This window comes from Ascidia mentula, chromosome 9 (assembly GCF_947561715.1).
Source record: "Ascidia mentula chromosome 9, kaAscMent1.1, whole genome shotgun sequence".
Taxonomy (NCBI): Eukaryota; Metazoa; Chordata; class Ascidiacea; order Phlebobranchia; family Ascidiidae; genus Ascidia; species Ascidia mentula.
In genome coordinates, this window is record NC_138574.1 from 8,711,387 (window position 1) to 8,736,190 (window position 24,804).

The 24,804-nt window shown below is 35.2% G+C and overlaps 3 protein-coding genes across 3 annotated transcripts; 2 read left to right on the forward strand and 1 right to left on the reverse strand.

Moving 5' to 3' along the window:
- Positions 1-252: 252 nt before the first annotated feature.
- On the reverse strand, positions 253-4,541 carry LOC145913629 (cytoplasmic dynein 2 intermediate chain 2-like). The gene is made up of 12 exons (XM_083001352.1): positions 4,336-4,541; positions 3,835-4,005; positions 3,639-3,763; positions 3,460-3,574; positions 3,267-3,394; positions 2,925-3,045; positions 2,751-2,811; positions 2,620-2,684; positions 2,250-2,445; positions 1,975-2,060; positions 879-1,079; positions 253-691 (listed from the first exon to the last, which is right to left on the reverse strand). The coding sequence occupies exons 1-12, from the start codon at positions 4,422-4,424 to the stop codon at positions 502-504; spliced, it is 1,548 nt and encodes a 515-aa protein (XP_082857478.1). The 5' UTR covers positions 4,425-4,541; the 3' UTR covers positions 253-501.
- A 251-nt stretch (positions 4,542-4,792) lies between these two features.
- LOC145913064 (protein SET-like) lies at positions 4,793-7,300 on the forward strand. The gene is made up of 7 exons (XM_083000584.1): positions 4,793-4,963; positions 5,408-5,525; positions 5,732-5,918; positions 6,104-6,217; positions 6,478-6,551; positions 6,615-6,825; positions 7,015-7,300. The coding sequence occupies exons 1-7, from the start codon at positions 4,894-4,896 to the stop codon at positions 7,024-7,026; spliced, it is 786 nt and encodes a 261-aa protein (XP_082856710.1). The 5' UTR covers positions 4,793-4,893; the 3' UTR covers positions 7,027-7,300.
- A 1,707-nt stretch (positions 7,301-9,007) lies between these two features.
- Positions 9,008-24,621, forward strand: LOC145912985 (maestro heat-like repeat-containing protein family member 1). The gene is made up of 39 exons (XM_083000472.1): positions 9,008-9,157; positions 9,577-9,722; positions 9,972-10,103; positions 10,285-10,447; positions 10,736-10,817; positions 10,914-11,082; positions 12,626-12,738; positions 12,879-13,002; positions 13,307-13,385; positions 13,729-13,842; positions 13,917-14,011; positions 14,285-14,482; positions 14,789-14,933; positions 15,185-15,367; positions 15,486-15,544; positions 15,913-16,020; positions 16,135-16,254; positions 16,692-16,814; positions 17,081-17,233; positions 17,622-17,836; positions 18,338-18,443; positions 18,498-18,593; positions 19,017-19,124; positions 19,186-19,321; positions 19,595-19,707; positions 19,991-20,155; positions 20,440-20,606; positions 21,118-21,286; positions 21,496-21,659; positions 21,789-21,932; positions 22,083-22,197; positions 22,256-22,402; positions 22,752-22,858; positions 23,034-23,115; positions 23,213-23,368; positions 23,430-23,564; positions 23,626-23,728; positions 23,781-23,846; positions 24,039-24,621. Exons 1-39 carry the CDS (start codon positions 9,121-9,123, stop codon positions 24,119-24,121), a joined length of 4,920 nt encoding a protein of 1,639 aa, XP_082856598.1. The 5' UTR covers positions 9,008-9,120; the 3' UTR covers positions 24,122-24,621.
- Positions 24,622-24,804: the final 183 nt, after the last annotated feature.

A 24,804-nucleotide genomic window follows, 5' to 3' on the forward strand; every position in this document is an offset into this window, starting at 1 on the left:
TTTTAACTTTCAGGGATGTCGTGATTTTTTTTAAATTAACCCTGGAAATTTTTTACCATACGGTTCACCGGAAATATTAAATAGAGGGCATAAATTTTTGAGTGTGTTACGCCACCACCGGGCCACGGACGTCCGTACAAAGAATTTATTGGACATAATTTGATGGTGATACACGCTTCACATGCACTCCGGTACGACACGTTGCGCACTTATTCGACCATTCGTGTTGTAGAAAGCTGCAGCGTACACGCTGTTTAGATTCGTCATTAAACCAGGCTGTATATATCTGCTATGCCTTGAAGGCCGGTGGGGAAAAATACAACCCACCTTGAACAGGTCGGTAATATTAAAAAGGCGGTCTTCCACCACAAATCAACGAGCAACAACTTAAAAATAAAAGCTTCTTTATTACTATTTCGTAAAGTAGCCAATAAACTATAGCACAGTATTGCAAATAAATTTTGCACAGTGAAATACGAAGGGAAAATTTTCGCCACGTCTTCAGTCTTCTGTCATTGCCTCGTTTGCAATTTTGTCGATTGCGGTTTGTTCATCTCTTTGGTTGGCGCCAGAATCAACAAGACCTGCTCCGAGGCGCCACACGTGGACAAACTTGGATGCACTTGCGAACATATTTCGGCGTCGAGGGTTTGGTTGCATGTGGTTTACTGAACATGGTTTTCCATCGACACTAAAAATATATATTGACATGTACTTGGCTTAATCCCTATTATTTTAATTAGGTTTTCCAGATCAGCTAAACGTAGTCTAATGGAGTAGAACTCGGTTAATTCGAATTCAGTTCTCCGGAAATTCACCAAATTCGGACGAAATTGGAGGAACAAATGATTCGTAATCTCTCAACAAAAACAGCGTACCTTGTGACATCACAACTTGAAATGCAGCGAGAGGTTCTGACATCACAAGCCTCAATTCTACCACTGCCACCTGCAGCATATATAATTGCCGGTCTACTGCTTGACCAAAATGCACTGTAGAGGTAATTGGACGATCTGCCACTGACAGCCTCTTCAGGACGTATTTCACGCAATGGAGCTGATTGCAGTGAATGGTAAATCCTTTGCATTAAAAAAAAATGTTTCAGGGTTGGTGGTTAGGTTTGGTTTCGTGAAAGATTGGAATAGTTGCATGGTTGTCAGATCTTTTCAGTTTTAAAGGGTCACTGTCCGTTCTACAACATCTTTACAACAAGATTCTAAAGATGTATTAATTAACAAAACTACAAAATATAGGTGTTTTCATTAAAATCTTGTGGTATAGACATTGTACATTTATCGCATTGGACTCCGGTGTATCTTGAAGATCATCATACAACACTTGTTCATTTCCGAAGAAATTTATAAATTTGTGGTTCCGACTTCGCGTCATAAATGTGTCTGACGTCACAATGCTGCAGGTATTGGCGGAAAATGCATTGGTTTGGATAGGAGTTCTTCAATAAAACGCGTGTGACGCTGAGGTAAATCATTTTGCGGGAATTTTTTTTGGGGGGAAAAGCAGAAATTGTCGAAGAATACAAGTATCAAGTGCCAAAATTTCACGCTTAAGGCGAAGTTAATCGTCTGGAATTAACCGCAACTTGCGCGTCTAGCAGCTGCGCGTTTACTGTCTGGTTAGTGGGTAAAATTGCAGCATATGAAACAAAAGATTAAAAATCAAATTATAAACGTGTTCTCCTAATTCTCTATAAGTTCTGCAAAAGCTATTAAAATTTACGAAATTTACCTAACTTAGTTGTACGCACCAGCAAAGTAACATAATAGATAAGCTTTAGTGTCCGTCTCCTGTCAGTTAAAAGTATTCCAACAAAAGCATTTAGGGCTGTGCTACACGCGTTTTAGTAAGTAACTTCTATCCAAACCAATGCATTTCGGCCAATCTTTACCTGCAGCATTGTGACGTCACGCCCATTGTTGAGGCGAAGCCGAAACCATGAATATGGTATGACATTACCTGCAAACTTGCTCAGTGGCACAAGTTAGGAAAAGGTGCCGATGAAATGGGGACCATTCAACGGAATACACAGGTCCAACATGGCTCTACAAACATTGATTTTTGAAAATAAACATGTTGAAAGTAAAAAAATGTCACAGAGTGACCTTTATTAGTGCATAGAATCATGTTTATAACCGATAAACATTATGCCATATTGAATGCACCAAGAATGCAGTTGTTTGAATTTTTTTGTTAGTTCATCATTTGTTTGCTTTTTTTTTATTTGTTCTTACCTCATAGACAAACGTGACTGGGTTTGAGTCACCAACTTCTATGGAGCATTTTAACACTGAGCCATTTTCACATCCAACAACAACTGTTCCCATGGCGATAATGTTTGTTTGTGGCTGGGAAGGGTCACGGGGATCCCCCTTCATGGGACAACAGCTGGTAACTCCCACTGGACCATGGCCCTTGACACCTACACGTCTGGAAAAAATGATACACAAATTGTTAACAGACTGTAAATAGATTTAAATTAGATCCTAGATTTAAATTTTATGAAGATTTATTCAAAAGTTACAAAACAAACTAATATATGTAGTTTTAGTAATACCAACAAACATCACAATTGGTTTGTGCACAAAAGCAATTAACAATTACCTTGGTAAATTAGCACCCCTAATTTTCATGTGTTTTTCCTTTTTCAGTGATGTTGCATCTCTTCCCTGCAAACATATCACTTAATAGCTTGGCAAAATTAACACAAATAAAAATGAAACCCAGTCACTAACCTTTCTCCATCTCCATACAATTAAATCACCATCTGTGCTAGCTGACAGAACTTGTAAATATCTGTGTAAAAATGGACTGGATTGTTTTTTCAATATATTCAATTACGTTCAATGCTTTGAGAGTTTTGTAACTTTAGCATTTGTCAAAATAGAAATATGATTGAATGTACATACTTGGCACTTGTGCTTTGGATCCAACATAAACAAGTTACTGGATCAGCATGAGAAGCATCACTGTAAATCGCTTCATCTTTTGCCAAATCCCAAAGTACAACAACACCAGAAAACAAACCAGCTAAAAACAGTGTTTTAAATAATGCGGCATCAAAAAACACTGCATATAATGCATTTTACTATCAATCTTTATGCATTTTACTATCAACCTTTAAATCAACATTGTGTAGATTACAAAGCACAAGGTGGTTAAAAATGGTTTTTGTAGCAGTCACTCTTTTTTGAGGCTTCGGATTATCATGGGTAAATTTGAGATGTTTAGTACTTTATTTATTTTTTCACCTGCAATGTAGCCAGCAACATCTGGATGACATGAGATTGTCTGAACACCACTTTCAAGTTCAAGTTTTTGGTCACATGAGTTTGGATTAATTTTAGATCGATCCAGATTCCAAAGACAAATATAGGACCTGAAATTATATTGTCAATAACTCTGGGCATTTAATAAACAAAGTTTATTATTCAATTGTCAAACCTTTGATCATTCCATGCAAGATTTTCATTTGTTCCATAAGCAATAGCTAATGATGCCCCCGTACTCGTCCAGCACACACATGTAACATCAAAGGTGTTCTCATCAGAAAAAGTGTCTAAGTTTATTATAAGCAAACATTAATTTTATTTTTTTTAACATCAAACAATCACTAGTCTTACCGCCACTGCTGACACTCTTGTCATTAAGAAGGTGTTCACATGTTATATGACTGTCCATGACCCCATATCTGGCCTTGATTATTCCACTATACAGGTTACAACTTGCATTGTTTACTTTTATCTGCCTGCACAAAATATTATTTGATAATTTCTGAAAGTATTTTTACATTTTTATGAAAATATCGTAAGAGCTCACTTGGTGACAATAGGCTCAGCTGCCAACAAAAATTGGGCTAGACTGGCACTATCAAAGTTTTGATTGCCAGCCTGTTGGGCACTTGCCATTGTATCAAGCATAGATTCTGTTTGGCATTCCACATGTCTTGGTTTTCTTGTCTGTGTTTGAACTTCATAAGTCAACGTTTCACTGTGAAACATTTCGATTTATGATTAATGTGAAAAAATATTTTAATAAACTTTATTAATTTTGATTCCCATACATGTTTTTAAGAATTCTATTTAATAAACTTTAATGACAAATTGCTTTTATACACATTAATAATTAGTGCTGCAGGAAACACAAGCACATTTTATTTTAATTTAAAAAAAATTTACGTCAATAAAAAATTGGGCAAATCAATTGCAATCAGCTTGTTAACATGCTTTATATACTTGGAGGAGCAAAATATGTAAAAGTTAACTTATCGCGAATATGTTGTAACAACTGCTTAGTGAAGCATGTCGAAATATCACACACCTCGTCTGTGAACCGTTTTCCCGAAGCTTTTTGTGCGTCTTCCAATTTGACAAAAACTCCGTAGTATCCGTAATATAATCTTCAAACATTTTGTTTTCTTCCTAATTTAACTGTTTGTTTTCAAATTGTTAAAGTAAATTTAAAACAAAGCTAGTTTAACGTGAACGGTGTAAGTTTCACAGGACAGCAGTCACGGCGCAAGTACATTTGGTAACTGCCGCGCGAGTTTCAGTTCACAGGCCCTGACTACTCCGCGAAGAGAAAAAAAGAGAGAAAACTGCTCTGATAAGGCGGCGCGACAACGATTCGCGTATGATTGACCAATCAGTGGCCTTAATTTCATGGTGAATGGTTTCTGCGCCAATGAGCGGTTACAATCACAAGAAGAAAGAAGTAAACAAAAAGGAGAGACGTGGGAGAAATTTCACGCGCCAGGCTCCAACACCGTGAGGTTCGATTCTTGCTTCGTCGCTCGGTAAGTCGTCAGTCGGCATTTGATCGTTGGTTGTTGTCAGACGTTTGACGTAGTTTGTCACAGAAATCAAAATCAAGTTCGAAATGTCCGCGAAGACGCAAGCTAAGAAGCCCAAAGTCGAAGGGGAAAAAGATGGAATCAGCAACGGACCAGGCAAGTTTGATAAACCAATAATTTTTTCGCGATGTAGAAACTCGGTTGCTTTGATAACTTAAGAGTGCTATTAATTGTTTGGATTGATATAAAAACTCCAAAAGTAAGAATATGTTAAAATAAAGGAAAACTCAGTAGAATGCATCTTTATTTGCCTTTTATCGTTGTGTAGTTTGTTGATGTGAAACCAATTGTGATTTCCTTTTATCGTAAAGCGTGGTCGTGAAAGGCTCACGTGCCACGCGTTGCACATGGCGCCATCTCGAGGATGTTGAAATATGATCGGTTTCTTGAGCTGTTAAAATATTTTCGCCTTGTAGCAGGAAAAAATCATATTAAGCTTCTTAAATATTGAATTTGAAATATGCAGCATTGGTACAATCAAAATTGTGATACATATGTGGTAAACACTAAACAGTATTCATTGTTGTTTTAAAAAATTAGATGCAGAGGCACAAGATGCAATTGAAAAAATAGATGAGCTTCAAAATGAAATTGACCGACTAAATGAACAAGCTAGTGAAGAAATTTTAAAAGTTGAACAAAAATACATCAGATTGAGGTTTGTTGATTTGTTAAAGCATTGTGATTTTATCAGAGTAAAGTACATGTCTGCATTTTGTACTGATAATAATTGTAGACAAAATTGATATAATTGCAAATGAATGTAACATCGGTTAATGGGCTATGTTGTTTGTTCGAAAGTTCAATACCTTTACATTTTTAAAATTGTATTTTAAAGTAAAAACTAATGTGAAATATTTGCAGATGGCCACATTTCCAGAAGCGATCTCTTTTGATTGAAAAAATACCTAATTTCTGGGTTACAACATTCATCAATCATCCACAAATATCAGCATTGCTGGATGAGGATGATGAAGATGCTCTTCATTACCTTACTAAAGTTGAAGTCCATGAAATAGATGACCTCAAAGCTGGATATACCATTAGTTTTGTAAGATAAATTGAAGCATTTATTTGTTATGCAAGTAGTGTTATGATAACATTGTGGTTTTACATTAAGTTAGCAAAAAAATAAATTTAATTCATTTAAAAAATATATGTATAATCCCCTACACATAAATAAAATTACATAAAACAAAACCAAATATTCAAAAACTTTTGTTTTAATTTTTGTAGCATTTTGCTGAGAATGAGTATTTTGAAAATGATGTGATTTCGAAAGAATTTCTTATGAATGAGAATGGTGATCCATCCTCCACCTCCACCCCCATTCGATGGAAGGAAGGAAAGGTAGTTTAATTGGTTCCATTTCAATAAGACAGTGGGGAGGCTTAGAAAATATATCTTCTTTTAAAAATGAACTCTATGTCCTAAATATATCTGGTTTTCTGTTGGATTTGAATGTAAATTAAGATAATGGACACCAACAAAAATCTGGGGTTATGTTGTCCAGTGCCCAACAGTTGCTACAAAAATGTTGTTTTGCTTGTTTTATAGTCATTAAAATTATATAGTCCAATCTATAGATAATAATCAATCATTTTGTGCAGGATTTAACAAAACGGGAAACACAAAACAACACCAAGGGCAAGCGAAAACATGAAGAGCCCGAGAGTTTTTTCAGGTTGGATTAATTCACATTCATTTGCTTTTAGTGTCGAATTTCAATTAAATCTATTCCTTTCAGTTGGTTTAATGATCCCGGTGATGCAGGAGCAGATGAACTTGGAGAAGTAATTAAGGATGATATTTGGCCCAACCCTCTTCAGTACTACCTTGTTCCAGAGGGAGACATGGATGATGAAGAGGATGATGAGGAAGAAATAGATGATGAAGAGGGTCTGGATGATATTGATGAGGAAGGCGATGAAGAAGATGATGATGTAGAAGGAGCAGATGTAATTTTTTTGAAATCTTATAGTGTTCTTTTGTGCATTAGTTATTTCTTACATATATTTAAATATTTGAAACATCAAAGACTCCTTATGTACTAATGTAAGTATGTTCGGTTGGCCTAAAATCGTGAGAAAAGCTATTTTTGAGCTACAAAATTCAAAAATGTTAACATTTGTTTCATTCTGTTGCAGGATGAAGATTGATGCAAAAACTAAAATACAACCGTTTGGACCAAATCATGACTTTTATACTCTCTGTGAGTCAGGGAAGCAACAAGTTTTGTTTGCTGAATTTTCCTGCCAACATGTTTGTATCATCCTGGAGTTTCCATTGTTTTCCATTTAAATGTTGACACGTTCTGTGTACAAATTTTGGTGGCGATGTCAGGTGTCTTTTGCAACTTGTTGGTTATTTTCGTTCCGGCATTTTTTACTCTCGCCAAAAGCGGCCGAGAAATAAACCCTTTCTTTAAATGTGTTCGAACGAGCTGGGAAGTCTGGCATAAACTTATTCTATTATGGGGTAATCTGCAATACGCCGTGTCAGTCTCCGGTCTAGAACTTTTAGTAGTGGCTGTTGCGCTATTTGGACAGACGGACTATTGAAGAACTTCATTATTCTAGAGCAGTGGTTCCCAACCTTTTGTGGTTGGTGACCCCCTATATTGATTTAAACTAACTTGCGACCCCCACCATTTTTTTCCCAACAGCAATATCAATCAAAGTGCATTTTACAGTATATCATTTATTGGCAATCGCTTTGCTCCATAAGACGGCTGACTTGCAACTTCATAGCCAAGTTTGAAATCCTTGGTTGAGTATTTGACAACGCTAAAATCTGAAAACTACCTCCCAAGTCAAATCTCTGACGTTTCAAACCGGCCTCATGACGTTTGAAGAATTCCTAATCTTTTTTTCACGTGTTAGGGGTGCATGGTGTGTAAATGGCGGTTTAATTTAGACGGCTTGATTCAGCACTGCACCACATTGCACAAGACACACGGAGGCTTTTCAGTGCAAGTGCAGATTATGCGGGTAAATCCAAACTTCAAATATTCTTCAACATATTTACGCTTCTTCTCCATGACCAGAGTTAAAGAAAAACACTGCACCTTGATATCTCACTGCTACTTACAACTGAACGCCCTAAACTGCTTTTTGATACTTTCATTGTTGATGACAATAATTGCTGTGATGTTTCAATGACAATGCCTGTGCACAATGTTAGTGGCACATAGCCTACTGCTTATCGTCCCTGACAAGACAAAGCGATAGTAGGCCCAACTAGTTGTAGCCTATGTGTTGTAACAAGTTATAAAAACATCACATATATGTCGCGACCCACAGATAGCCTTCCCGCGACCCCCAGGTTGGGAACCACTGTTCTAGAGTAAGGCATTCTTCGAAAATCTCTTCCTAGTTTGTAGCGAAAATCTTGTTTTTGCAAAAGCCTCGATATCACAATCATTTTTGCACAAGACGTTGAACATATTTTCCCAAAACAGCTTATTCTATTAATGTTGTTTGTCGTTGCGTAGACGTGGGTACGCTCCATATCTACGTGCGATCAATCTCCAATAAAATCATAGGGTGTTTACGTCAAGAGCGATTTGCTGCTAAATCCGACTACTTTCTTATATGGACCCGCATTATTGGTCTGTCCGTATGGCCCTTATCAGTACGATGTTGTCTGTCATATTAATCTTAGAGGAACGTTTTGTAATCCTCTGCGATCCTTTCGCAGGCGTGATTTTAGGTGAAACCACGTTTTCAATAGGCGCACTAAGCAAGAAAGCAAAACCTTTCCGGTAGTGCAGTGCCATCGTCTTTACGTTTGGTGTTCACGTAGTCGCCCTTATGCACAAGCCATGGTCTGTGGTCCTGCTGTTCACGTCTTACATCCAGTTACGTTGACTATTCCAATAATATTTGTTCCATCCCAAAATATTCATTGCCAGAACGAGACGGGTGGGGTTTTCATAAATTGAATTTATCATTTTCATAATTGTCTTGTAAAAATATTAGGCCAGGTCTTGAAAATCTGTTTTTTTTTCATTTGCTAATAAAATCGTGGAATACTGTTTTAGCATTCTATAATTAAACCATAAAACACCGCAATTATTCTATGGCGGGTCGTTTGTAAACACACGCACGTGATAGAACGGTGTGTGACGTCATCGTATTTAGGTGAAATCGTCCGGCGTCTTCATATTCTTTACGCGTTTACATGAAGAGAAAACGGATATTATCTTTGTGATAAAACATATTTATATACTGACAAACTGAAGCAAAAAAGACATGAGTTCATCACCTTCTCCTGGGTCCCAGGCCTCAGGTAATATGGCTTAATACGAAATACAAGTTAAATACCAATGTGTTGCAAATTTATATAGGCTAATTTAATCAAAAGGGAACCAATCTTTGGAAAAATGTAAACCAGAGGTTTTTAATATTTCCCAGTAACATTCGAAACTACTTAAATTTGCACTATGTTATTTGCCCAAATGTTCTACACTTCATTTTATTTTTGGTGAAAGCATAGGAAAATGTCCAACCTTTAATGTACTGATGTTAAAAAAACTTGATGTGCTGTACAGAAATAATTTATTTTAATTTTTTCTATTTAACCTGCTGCTTTTATACACCTTGGCAAAAAACTTATTCTAAACAATGTTTCAGACATTAAGCAAATACCTTACAAATGGCTTTGATGCAATTTGGTTACTTACACATTGTGTCTTTGCTCGTGTTTAGGATTGGCTGCAGCACTTATATCAAGTTCATTTGACAAAGAGCCCCAAATTAAAGAAGCTATTTCAGAATCACTTTCAACATTTGGGAGGAAAAGTCCGGAATTGGTTTTGGATGCAATACACTCTTTTCTTGTCAATCACCCCAAAGTAATACTATCATTTTTGTCATTTTAAAATGGTATTAAAATAATATTTGGCTATATAGTGAATGGTGAACACAAATCATTAGATTTTACATTGACATGAACTTGTATGAAAAAAACTTTTTTTATATGTTGTTAAAAACATTCAAATTTTTCAACTGATGACAATACATTTTTAATATCGTGCAAACTCATGACTAAGACTAGTGGATGCAACAATATACTTAATTTTCTTAATATTTTACATATCCAGATTGACCAGAATCATAGAATTCTGCTTTTGCATTGTATCGACAACATTTTACAAGAGACATGTTCATCAATTACATCGGAAACTGCTAAGAAATTAATAACAATTGCTTCAGAAGATCTTACAAAAGCAAAAGTATGTACATCTTGTGGCAGATCTAGAACCACATTTTCATACCATGCCTAAATGCTAGATTATTCACTGTACAATCTTGTACATTATTCACTTGTTTCTAAATATTTTATTCATACAGTAAACATATCATCAACAAATTTTTTAATGAAAGATGGCTACATATTATGTTTATTTTGTGCAGAAAGCCACTCTTGAGTTGCATAGTGTGGCAAGCGACATACTTGTCTCTGCTGGGATGTATTTTCTCAGTGAAGTAATGGAGGAATTATTAAAGAAATTTGTGCCAGGAATTCTCCCCCACTCTTTTGTTGTCCAAACCCTTGGAAAATTGTCTGTTGCAAATGGTGAGTTATAGGAACAGATTTTGTGTCAAATATGTTTTTTTCGTGTAAGGTTATGATATTTCCCTGATTTTGTCCTATTCTTCTGAAAGACTTACACTAAAATTAAAGAAATGTGCCACACCAGGATAATTCAGTTATTAATATACACAGTACTATATTTATTGGTAGGAAAAAGTGGCTTAAAATAAAAATGTTTTTTTGGTGGCGTAGCAGTCTTTTGACTAGAAAAGTATGGAGAAAATACTTAAAAGGATTGGTTTTGTAAAAGTTTGTGATAACCTATTGCAGTTAATGGGATGGCGGCATACATGGGAAAACTACTTTCAACCACACTTCCATTACTCTCACTGGCAAAGACTGAAGTCCATAGGTAGGAAACCTTTGTAACATAAATGTTTATCAAACATTTTCATGTTTGTTTGCCTGAACTTGGTAACATGGTATGTCCGTATGTTTATGCTTGTAGGGTTATTTTCTCCAAGTGTTTAACCAACTTCTGCGAAAGTATTTTGGAGTTTGTGGCTAATGACAATACAGAAGGTGAAAACCAGATTAGCAAAACAACATTTTCAACAGAAATTTATGGCGCTTACGATATTTTATACACATCTTGGTTACAAACGCGAGACACAAAGGTTAGTAAAAGTGTTCGGATGAGTTATTTACTATTTGTCTTAAAACTGAAATGATTTTTAAAATTGTTTTTCTCACATATTCGCATCTTTTTTTATTGCTTTATTAGAAAAAGACAAAACAAAAGGTATTAAATTATTTAAGTGCATTGTTTGCTTGCACATTGAAACATGATTATGGAAGTTACTTAAGTGCTTGTTATACTTTGAGCAACATTTAGGACAGTGGTTCTTAACGTAGGAAGGGTGTGCGCTAGTGATGTTCCCAGTTCCAAATTATCCGGCCCGGCCGGATCCGGATAGTTATTAATCAAATCCGGCCGGATAATTTGGATCCGGCAGTTTGTTAACACTGATTCGTGTATTATGGCAAAAATGCTATGTTAAGGTTAGCCTGTCATAAGTGGAACAAATCAACTTGGGCATTTATTAATATGGTATAACACGTCACGAAAAACCTTAATAACAAATAACAAAAAAATCTTACGTCGGCGAGTATAACAGACTGGGTCCCAAAAACGAGTAATTTGCGAATTGTTTGTACGCTTTTAGGACAAAAATGCTTTCCCAACTATCCGGTAAAATTAAGTGTATTATCCGGCCGGGTCCGTGTATTGAAAATTGGTCAATATCCGGCCGGGTCCGGGTACCCGGATCCGGCGCAACCCATCACTAGTGTGCGCCACCCGTAGTATTGAAGGGGGCAGGAAAGGGTCTCTATATGGGTGCTATTTATATTGGTCACTTTCCCTTTTGCTACCCTGAATCAATGTAAGAAAACACTGAAGATATGAGTAAAGTAGTAGATCCACCATATCAAATTATGATCTACCATTATGTTATAATATATTTCATGGTTGATTGTTATGTCATACAACAATTGTTCTCTAATATTGACATATATGCTTCTGTAATGATTGCTGTAGCATTGCTGCAATTGTTGCAATAGAAAAGTAATTAATCATGCATACTTGATTGTTTGCAATCTTTAAAATTTAAAAAACTAATTCCTGTTACAGTGTAAGGTAACTGAACTAAACGAACTGTTTCAGCAACTGTTCAGTTGTTTAAAGTTTAACAGGGGCCAATGCATGGACTTATGGGATGTGACTGATAGGTTAAGAATCACTGATTTAGAAAATTGTTGCTTGCAAATGTTGCACAAATGAGACATGTTATACCTCCCTTTCTTGTAAGTAACATGTGATATGTCATGTGGCCCGTTCATTTTCAGAAGTTTGTGACTGTAAAGTGGTTTGACACTTTGCAATGCAACAAAATACGTTTGTTGCTACAGTCAAAAATTCCTTTTGGGAATATTTAACTTTCTGTAATGCATAAAGCTCCAAATGACAAATGTATGTAATCTTACCTTTTGGTAATGGTTATTACAAAGGTGTGCCATGGAATTGCAGTTTTTGCGTTTATTAACTTGTAACTGAATGGAATTGTGTTCTTTTTTCATTGTAATTGTGACATAACTGATGACCCAGCAAACATGTGGAAAACTGTTTTTATTGCTTCGATTACAATTTAACATGTGTAGGTTGTTTGTGCTGTTGTCGGTGCACTTGGGAAAATGTGTCATCTGATGGAAGTTGACAAACTGGAAGTAAATGCACCCAAACTTGTTTCCATGCTAATTTCACTCAGTCGAAGGTATTGAATTTAAGCATCTTTAATTGTTCGTAATTTTATACAGTATCTGCACAAACATAAACCACAGATAGATAAATTTAAAGTTTTGTAAATTTTTGAGAAGAAAACCCTCAAGTTTATCTTTAATTTTTTTAATTTAGGCACACTGCAGAACCATTTGCTTTCACATCAGCTTTGTGTGAAACGATAGCTGCAGTGACGGCAGCACAAAGCAACGTTTTGGAACAAAACATAGATGGCCTAACTGTTCACCTTCATAACCAGGTGCTGCTCTTGTGCATACTTTTGCAAGCATTGAGACAACAATGATACAGTTATGCATGCATCGACCCATCAGGTATCAATGCAGCTGGTGACCGAAGAGTGTGGTTCGTCTCTGCTAGTTTGTACCTAGAAGGTACCAATCTGATTGGCTTAGACTGCAAGTCACCACAAAGTAGAATAGTCTCTGTCTGTCTAGTTAGTTGCCAAGACCATCGTCAGTGACCAGCTGCACTGATGAGACTCGATTGTTAACTTCACTTTTTTATGTGAACATTTTTGACTGAGCAATGTTTTTGGTATGTAGGTCTGGAACACCCCTGAAAATGCCTCAAACATTCTTGTGAAGAATTACAATGAGGTCTTGAGGTGTTTTGGGATTTTAGGTGAGTGAACAAATATATTGTCACCTGTAGCAAATATTAAAAAAGGTCCACATTTGGTGTTCACTGCCAATGCTGTTACGTAGACAAGTACAGTGTACAGACACAGGAATTTATTTTCTTAAAAGATATCCTGTCATAAATATGATAGCAATGCCCAAATTGCAAAGATATCTGACAGTGGAAATCCAATATGCCCATATTTCACATTATGCCTTGTTTAGTAAACTCAAGAACAACTCAACAAATCCCTGCAATCACGTTATTTGCAAAAGCTGTTATGTTCGACAAGACTACTGCATGTATTGATAGATATTTATGTATAAAATTATGACACAATTCACAGCTACTGGGTATTCTGAAATCATCATCAGAGTAATTCTGCAAAGAGCTGAATCTCGTGATGAAAGAGTAAAGGCTGGAAATTTGGTTATTTTGCGACATCTCATAAATTCAAATGGTATAAATTTCAACATGTGATTTTAATTTGTGAAGTAAAGTTATAGCAGTCAGTAAAACGTAACTTTATTGCAGCTGAGTCAATGGACCAACATAAAGATCTAATTGTAACTGGATTTCTTGGTCAATTGAATGAGACAAGCAACAAAGTTAAGTTGAGCTTGGGAAAGGTAAATATAATATCATATTGGAATTTTGCATGTTCTTTACTGCAACAAATCTCTGACATATGGATAGACAGCTTGAAATGTTGAATTTCACAAAAAAAAATATGCCAGAAACACAATATGTTAGTAGATTCGCAGTAGAATTCTGGTATAACTTCACCATTTTATTAAGTATTCTTACTTCATTCTCACAAATGTGTAAAGTGGATCTTTGTTAATATCACAATTTTAACAAATTTAGTTTTTTTTTATTCTCATAATGTTTTTTAAATGCAGCTTATTATTGCCATGGCAACCCATGGTTTCTTGGAGTGCGAAGGTGGACAGGAATATGTGCAGTTTATCATCAGACAATGCAGTCTTACTGTGAACCAACAAGTCAAAGATAAGTCGGTTGTTACAAATGAGCAAGTGCGGACAATGTGTGATGATATACTCAAACTCATCACTACCACTGTTGAGGGCTTGGAGAAGGTTTGTGCTGTTAAACCCTCTAAACTCTTATTATAGATGTGGTTCTTTAATATATTATGTGTATAGCAAAAAGTCCTTCGGAAATTTGTCTTTCAGTAACAAAAGAACTAAATTACAGAGCAATCGAAAAAAAAATTAAAGATGTCGTGGTGCAAATGGCAAAAATCTTATGCCAGTAGTGGTCAAGCTAAAAATGAATATTTCTTTACCATAAAAAACATCCAGTATATTGTTACAGAATGCCTTTGTCATGGCCATGATACTACTAAGTCAAATTATTTTGTATGGATTTGGTTTTTGTTGCAGGTTTTGTGGCCATACCTGTTTGAACTTGTCATTAACTTAGACCTTTCTAATGCTCTGGGCGTAATATTTTGTTCTCTGGCCCACATTGCACAGAAGAAAAGAGAAGAGAAAGCTGATGATTTCATCATTGATTTTAACCACACAGGTAAAGCAGTAAAACAGAAAGTGAAATAATGGTCATTGTAATGTAAGATGTAGTAGGGTCACACACAGGATATCAGAAACATTTCTCAAAAATCCTATGTTGGTCTAGCAATTCTTATCGAACCACAAGAATATATTAAAAACAATTATTGAAATATGTAAAGCAACACAAAATCTGTATTAAGAAATATCAATCTCAAGACAGTGTGTTGCCATTACTTTAAAAACGTCAACAACTCATTCTTTTTTTAGTGAATATTCCATCTCCAGTCCCATTGTTTTCTCGTATGCTTGTCTCTCTTGCTCATCCACACAATCCTAGATCTCATACACATGAAACTTTGCTTCTCTTGCAACATTTTAGTCCCAACATCCATAACTCTGTGGTTGAAGTATGGGATGAAATCATACCTAAGATTATCCAGCACTTACAAGGTACAGAACTTTATAACAATAAGTTTTCTAAAAAATATACAATTTTTTGCATGATTGAGTTGTGTTTCTGTTGTGTGAAACATAATATTTTAAAATTTAAAAAAATATTTTTTTACAGATAATATTGAGGACACAACCAACTGGTCACAGACAACATGGGAAGATTTGCTGTTAAAGGTAAACTAGCTAAAATGAATAATAACATTACACTTTTTCGATTTGTGTTATTCACAGTAGCAACAGAATCTACAGCCTTTCTGTATTATTAACTAAGTTGTTCAAAATGCAAAAATTAAGAATGTAAAAAAAGTCTTTTTAACTATTAACATGAGAATCGTTTCAACCTTACTTCAGTTGCATCTACATCCATAAAAAACATTCTGTGCTTACTGAAATTTGTGATTGTAAAACAAATCTTAAACAAACAACTTTTACTGACACTATTGTTGCTAAAGAATTTACAATGTGTGTACAAAATGTGCACTACCCATTGGTATATAACTATACAGTGCTACTCATAGTAATCCACCACTTGTTGTGTTTAGTTTCTACAGAGAACCGTTGATGAAGTGAACAATGAGGAATGGATTTGTTCTGTTGGACAATCTCTCACCTCACAGTGGAGCCTGTATGAATTTGAGCCTGCATACAAGGTAAGGTCCTACATGTTAAGGTAAAATGCAAATAGCAAGTATGGCGGTTTCCTGTTTTATGGCCCTTCAAACCTGACTCATATATCGTCAGCAAAGAGTTTTCCTTCTCTGCAGAACTTCGCTTATAAGTGCCTGGGTGTAGTGCTGAGAAAAACACAAAACAAGGAGTTTGTGGAGAGTTACCTGGCAACACTTTTCCTCAGCATCAAACACAATAACCAACTGGAGAGAGAGGTACTATCCTTGCATAAGTGGACTATTTAATTTGAAAGAATGTAGTTGTAAAATAAGCAAAATAAAGAAAAATGAAGCAATTTGATTTTGGAATATAAATCATTTACACATGTTAAACTGGGTATACACATGTTGATTTCCAAGCATTAAAACATTTATGTCAAACAGTTTCGAACTTAACTATACCACATATAAAATGTTTTACATCACTAAGGAACATTCTCAATTTTGTGAGTAAATCTGCAACCAAATTTTGCACGACTTAGTGAAAAATATTCTTTCACGATTTAATGCATCACCCTTTGCAAATAGCAGAAGCTGTTTAAAACTGTATGTAACAATGAGAGTACAGAAAATGAAATAATAACCTGTACATAAGCAAGTCCACTGATAAAATCTTATGGAACTGGATTGCTACAGTGGTTGTATTTTACCAGGGGTCAGCAGTGTGTGTTGGTTATTGTGCTTCTTCCCATCTTGATGCTACACTTTCAAGGGTAGCAGAGTTTACAAAGCAGAATATAACCAAGAAAGAGTCATCTTACTTCACGTTTCTCAAGGTGGTTTTAGTTAATGTTTAACCGTTGTAAAAATCTGGAATTTGTAATATGTGAATTGTTGAATGTCAATAACAGTGTTTATTTTTTTTACTTTTTTTTTAAAGATACTGTTTTTTTTAACAAGCCTGTTGCGTTTTTTTAACTTTGTTTGGTTTGATTCTGAACCTAGAACCTAAATTTATAATAAATGTTTTGTGTTTGTTACCACTTTCGTCCATAGAAGTTGTTTGTTCAGCGACAACAAACCTTTTGTTATTTTTAAACAGAGTGAGAAATCTTTGGTGGACTTGGAAAAAACAAAAGGCCTTGTTGCATTGTGTTGTGGTTACATTGCATTTTATGGACCTTCACAACTCATTACCTCCAGAATTGAGACCAACATTGTGAAAACTATTGTTCCTTTATTCAAAGGAATTAAGGTGAAATTGTGCGTTTATGGCCATTCACAATTCATTACCACCAGTATTGAAAAACAATAGACTGATATATCTTGTTACCACTCTTCATTATAAGTAAAGAATGTTTAAATTATCTTTAATGGGCTTACTAATAAAGTTCGGCCATGAAGTTATGGTTATATGTCTTCATGTTGTGTACTTTACAGATGTTGAAATTTTTAATATAGACCTGCATTAATGATATTTTTGGTAGATAAAGCTGTGCAGAAATATCACATTGTGGTGTTGTGTAACAAATATCGGTCGTAACCTGTAACTGATATCTTGGATGTGATGTTTACTGTGTAAAGTTGTGTAGACTTATTCTGTATAACCCCCAATCCCCCCAACATTTTTTCAACAATTTTAGGATCCAATGATAAGAGGTGACATCGCCACCTCTGTGAACCTGATTGCCCGATCGTTAGACCCGGATCATTTTACAAGCAACTCCAATAAACCCCGCTATATATTTGCTGCACGTGAAGATTTCGTCACAAGGCTAATGACATACATGAAAGATGATATCCATGATAAACCCTCTGTTCTTAAGGCTGCCATTATGAAAGCTTGTGCATCTTTAGTGTATCCTTTGTTGTTCATGCTTTTCATTGTATTGAGGTCGCTTATGGATCTTAGCAGAATGCAAATATGCGAAAAAAATGTTTACAATACCAATGAGTTTTGGACCAAAGGAAACATTTCTAATTTTACCCGAAAATTTAAAATAATGTATTCATAAAGTTTATTGGCATTACAGCCAAGCTGGATCATCCTTTTTTTCCAACAAGACAGAGCAAGATCTAAAAATCAAGTTCAAGTTGAGATTTGAACTCACAACCCTTTGCTAATCTGGCTCAACGCTCTACCGACTGAGCTGCATAAGCTCAGTGGTTCTGCAGGGTATATTGTGGCCAAAGTACACAGGTGCGCAAGCACACAACTGGCCTGGTGTCCTACACATGCATAGGGGATTGCTACCACCATTAATCAGACAACGCATATTGTCATGATGTCTGTATATTATTTTGCGATTAGTTTTGCATGTGTGAAGGTTTATTCCTCCTTAAAACTTTTACAACACAGTAAATTGGACCCTCCAATAGCCGACAGTGATATAGCTGCACTTGTAAAACAGTGTATGGGGGTCATTGTTCCCATCCCTGAGCCAGAAGAAGAACATAAAGATCATGTAAGTTTTTATTTGTTTTTATGTACCATATTATTACCAGTGTTGCTGATTTAGGAAATCTATCAGAAATGTGTTCGTGGTCTGTACGATCTGCTTGAAGAAATTATTCGAAAGAAGCCGAACTCTACAGGACTGTTTTCTGTTTTTAGGGTGAGCTTTGAATCTGCATTTTATGTAAAACCCGGTAAATTTAATTTCCAATAATACCAGTTTTGAAATAATTTTCTACTAATGCTGCCCGGCATGTTTTAATAGTGCAATACGAATGTTCTTTTAATGATTGATGAAAAATTTTCAAATAACAATGAGCTAAAGAAATAATTCCGTAAATGTGAATAAAGTTGCAAATATGAGAATGTAATATATACAAATTGTATTTCACCACTTAAATTATTACTTTAGTGCTATTTTGAAATCAGCCTACCTGAAAGTTACTATTGTATGAAGTGTTGTTTGAATAAAGTGGATTTGACACTAAAATTTGATGTGTCAAAAATGTATATTCTTTAAAGCAACTGTTGTTCTTGTGTTGTATATCCTACTTAGAGACATTTCATTGGTATTTTTTGGTAGCATTTGGAGCCTTTTCTTATGTCACCTGCTGCCCATGAAAGAAAGCAAGCTTTGCTCACTGTGCATGAAGTCTTCAAATCCTACTACAACCTCTTTAAAGTCTCGAATGTAATAAAGTCTATGTTGTCTTTCAATAACTCATTGTTTAACAGCAAACATTATCGCACAGACTAATTCTGATCTGTCTCATCTTGGTGTGTTACTTGCACACTTGATTCCTTGCTGTTGTGATGATATCCCTGAGATGCGACAATCAGCTCTTAACTGTATTCAACAACTACTAGATATACAGAACAAATACAATGGTGTGTGGAGATAATGCTAGTTTAGGTGCCATGGAGAACTGCCTTTAAACCTTATTTAATACTATATGTATTATAAAACATAAGGACCTAATTTAGTTTCCTATAAATTTTCAAATTAATTTGTAATTTTTTTTGGTTTGTCGTTGGTGTAAAAGCAAAACAGATTCAACAATGCCGTATTTTTTTCATATTTCGTGCAGTTTTCTGCCATATTTAAATTCTTACTGAATAATCAAATTGCATGTGAGCAACCAATGATTTTTATGCATGTAGGAGTGGAAAATGAAGGACACTCTCTTGAATCAAGTTCACTTGCAAAGGTTTCCACCCAACTTCAACAGGTTGGAGGTCAACTGATGTACACGGCCATTGTTGACCTAGCCCAGGTATGTAAACATCTGTTTTCATTCACCAAATGTTCTGTTTCTTATACTGTTTGTGTTGACAGTCCATCGTTATTATGTTACCAATGCTTTAAACAGAGTGTTAGCGTTATTTGTTGTAGTAGTATAAAAATTACTGTTTTGATAATGCATGCTCATATTAAAAATCATATATCATATAATAAAAAAATAGACAGACCATCAATACCTGACCAACAGTTGAACTTTGTTGCAATATTCTGTTCAGTATTTTTTTGCTGCATTCATGGAGTTCTATTTTTGTCAGATATTGTGTAGAAAGATTCCTTCCGAGTTACTCCACTTCCAGCAGGCATCATTGACAGTTTCACTTTTTGACTCCTTGTCAAATCAACAAGGTCCTGCTGCATATGGGGCTTGTCTTACTTTGCATCATATATTTGAGTCCAGAGGAACAATATTTGTTCACAAGGTGAGATTTGGTGTGGGTTAGAATTGCCATTGGAAAACAACTATAATAGTTTTTTAATTTTTTATTTCTGCTAATAGAAACATGACCGGTTACAATTTCCATTTAGTATTTTTTTTGTACCTTGCAGTTGTTGTGGCATTAAAATTGGTGTCATTTATATTTTGCAGAGCAATATTGAACCATATTTTAACCCAATGTCTTTGCTTTAAAAATTTGTTCACTTTTGCAGTGTTTTATCATTTGTATCATCTATATTGTACCTTGGTGTGTTTTAAATTTATTAGATTGAAGACATAATGTCAATACTAAAGGGAACACTTGCAGAGGTTTCTGTGGATGGCAAACCTCCTTATGTTAAGGATGGAGTTTTGAACCTATTTTCTTGTCTGGTCCGTCATCATGCTCAAGCCTGTATTAAATCCTTGCTGTCTTCACCTCTTCCTTATACTGAGTAAGTGGTGTTATACTAAACTTACTGTAAGCATAGCACAAACAAAAGTTTGTGGCCAGATAAATCATTTATCAGCATATTTGATGGTTTTTACCTTTTACCTATAGATGTACATTGTACATACTTATATAGACTTTTATATAATTGTTACCTAAATTCTCGTTTCTTCTTCACATTCTCGGCAGTTGCAGAAACTGTCGATAGCATTTATGGCAAAATATATTTTTTGTACAAAACATCTACTGAGTTGTCTGTATTGTCGTTGTTTTGAACCTTACATAAAAATTAAGCCAACAGTTTTACTGACAATCACATATGGATCTAACCATTAGTGTCAGTAGTGTACAAGTTTTTTAAATATTTTTTTACACATTCCTTGTTACCTAGACTTATAGCCACCCTTATTATCTATTTGTTTTGATCACAATTGTATGACTACAGCAGTTGTGCTCACGTTTTAAGAAATTGTGTGATTATTTGCAATAAATGTGAGACTTGTTTTTGTATGCAGTGTAGTTAAAGCATGCTGGTGGAAAATCGGAAGCACTGACATCCGAACAACAGCAATTGAACTTCTACTTGACCTGTACGACCACAGTCTTCCGTATGAAGAAGTGTTGAAGAGAAAGGGAAAGCCTAAAGAAGGTTCAATGAAAACCGCAACTTCTTCATCTCTTGCCGTGAGTTTGTTTTGTTGGGAGAAAAAATGTACTTTTGGTCTTAAGTAGTACATGTAGCAAAACTGTGCTCGTGATGCAAGAAATATTGATGTATTAGCTTCTGTATCAGGAATGAAACAATAAAAGCAATTTTTCAATTACCTGTAGCATGTTTTTTTGTAATTTTGTTTGCACATTTACCACTGGCATAAAACAAAACAAATTTTCAGATAACTTGCGCAATTCAATCTGTTCTGGAGATGCACGAAAATCCACAAAAGTCTGACCTTTCTCGTGAAAAAATCTCCTATCACCTATTTGCCATGGCAATGGTGAGAGTTGGATCCATGATCGATGTGCAATCACCTCCAAAACTGGGAATAGATCCATACATGTATGTTACTGCAACACAAAAATGCATGGCCACATTACAACGCTGTTCTCAGTCTAGTTGAAGGCCTTAGTACCTACTATGTGCAATGCATATACTTCAAATTCTTGCAGTTTTGCATTTGTATCACAGACAAGCAGTGGACTTGCTTCGAACAGTGTTGGTTGGTCATTGTGACTCAACCCTACAAAGCAGTTTGGAGCAAAGGAGAATGTGGTCATTTTTGGATGTTCGGACTGGCGATACGTTTCTTGAGGCTCTCAGCGCCATGGCTGGGTTAAAAGAATTCATTAAACATTGTCTTTTGTAGCTTACATTGTATATATAGATTGTTTGATGTAGTAATGACATTGGATTTTACATATTTGTTCTTAGACATTTTGTTGTATTTATATAAAATAATGTGTTTTCTGATCATTTGTATAGTTCGTTTTGCAAGCACCGCCTTGAAGATGTATCTCATCTTGTTAGCAGCCTAAACCTTTATTTGCCAAGCATGTATGAAATGAAAAGGGCAACTGTGGTGGGGTTCTTTGCTCAGGTATTTACAAGTAAGGTCTGTCAAAAAACTGTTTTGTGTACAAGGCTTCTTATTTCAGCTCGTCTGTGAACCTGCAGGAAGAAATGATGTTTTGCTGGAGATAATCATGAATGGCTTACGAAGCAAACTTGTCGATGGAAATACTCTAGTTCGACAACTGTGTATAAGGGGACTGGCCAATATTATTTTCTCCTCACAAGAGCAGGTAAATGTTTTTGAAAAAATGTTGAAAAAGATGGAAAACACATGTTACTTATCATTGCAAAATATGAATGCTTTGTTAAACAAGTTGGGATTTACAAAACAGGATTTTAATTAATAATGCAAATTCCTTTTATGTAGTGGGAAACAAACTTAACTTATGATTTTATAAAATTTTAACACAAACAAAACACCCTGTTTAATGTTTCAACTCTTCAAACATTTTAGTGTGTTTTTACAACCATTCTCAATGCAATTTTTCTGAAATGTTTGTCAAGATGAGTTTTACTTTAGCTCTGTGGGATGTATTGTTTATGTTGAAAATATGTCTTGCATTATAACTTTTAATGTAGATTGAAAGGTACAGCACAAGTGTATTAAGTGCCATGATGACGGGAATGGACGATAAAGATGATCCGAATAATGCAATTGCATTGGAAGCCATGTCCGGTCTTGCTAGGTATGTTATAATATTGAAATAATTTCATTTTAATTGCCACTTAATGTGTATAAAGTATTTTGTTGCTGTGTGGATAACATTACCCAAAAATTAAAACTTAATGCACACTGCAATAAGTATTGCAGTTAATAATGGAAAATTATTAATCCAAATATTGTGATCCACAAAATTACAGGTTTCTTGATAAAGTTGAAAGGACAAACATTCATTCGATTTTCATCAATGTATGTCTTCGTGTGCGGCCATGTTTTGAAAATGTAGGTGCTAAAAGTGTATTTTTTGCATTTAAAATTGCATGCAAGCATGTTCTTAATCTGTTGACACCAATTGAAATTAAGTGACACACTTTTTCAGGACAACCCAGTTGTTCGTGTGGCTGCATTTCGATTATTTGGAGCCTTAAGCAAATTTGGAACAGGTTCTTCTGAAGCGTCATATGTGGAGCAAGTCCATTCAAATCTTATTTCCATCTTACTCCATCTTAACGATGAAAATGTGGATGTAATTAAGGTACAGAGTGTTTGTGTGGATTTTGACATTCCCCGCCAAGTTATTTTTGTTTTCATTTCAGTCCTGTAAAAAAACATTGCGGGAAATTGGCCCCCACATTGGAGCAAATGAGATAGATGAAGTCTTTCAAAAACATCTTCTAGAAGATATGAATCTACATTATGGAGAGTTTATGAGCAATCTGTCAAAAATTATGGTGAGATTCATTTGTTTCTGTGTTTCTTGGCAAGCAAGCAGTAGTTTTGCTCTTTTTTTAGGTTACTGTTTTTCCGGAGAAAATAAATTTCTATGTCATGGGTTGCGTGTCCTTTTACAAAAGTCAGTGGTCAAAATTGAGGTGTAATGCTGCAATGTTCACAGGTAAAGAGATATTGTTAGAGTATTTGCAAGTGTAACAACAACACTTTTTAAGGCTTTCTTATGACCAACTTGGACGAGGAACATCGTGAAACTATGAACAAGGAACATGCATGTAGAGGTGAAATGTTATTGGACATATATATTGTGTTGTAGTTTTAATGATTAAATGATTTTAAAGGAATGATATTTTACATGTTATCCTCATCAGTGCTGTTAGCTACAAACAAGACTTTCTGAGATAAAATTATAGTTTATTTCGGCAATCATTGCTGGCAATCTAGTCTTATAAATATTTTTATATTGGTTTCAGCGCTTGTACAGCTACTGAAAGATTCTTCTCCAGAAGTTAGAGGAAAGGCAGCCGAAGCAATTAGTCAGCTTGTGCAATATTAAAAGTCCTTCCAATACACTTTATGTGGCACTTTTAATACATGTATCTTTTATGCAATTATACCCTAATGTAAAACCTGAATAGTTGTACTACAACAAACTGTTGACACGATTGCTGCTTGTACAAAATTGTTATGGTGAAGTGTTGATGTTGAATTTTTTTTCTATGCAATCATAGTTTTCTTTATAAACAACATTTCACTGACAGTACATAGAGATATTATGTTTTGTTCCAATTAGCTGTTACATAAAAAATGTTTGTGGCATTTACTCATATGCGTTGACAATGGCCATGGCTTCAGTTTGAATTAATACTACAGTGTAGATTTGTTGTAATTTTCATTGATTGATTTGTGTTTACACTTTTATGTTTTCTGAAAATATTATTTGCAAACCGATATAAACCTTTTGAAGTAGACCTATATCTACTCCTAATTGATACTGCTTTTGTTTGTCTGATTATGAATGTCGTGTGCCTTTTATCAAGTATACAGAATCCAATCTTTGTTGTGCAAAAGTTGAGAAGCACCACTTCTAACAGGCAGGCTAAAAAATCAGTGAGGAAAAAACTGTGCTTCACATAAAAAAGGCAAGCCCAACGAGGCCAATTACGAAAGCCCATTGTTGTGGGCCGGCTTTTTTTGTCCACCCAAAGAGGAAATCAGTTGAACGTGAAAAGCTCCACA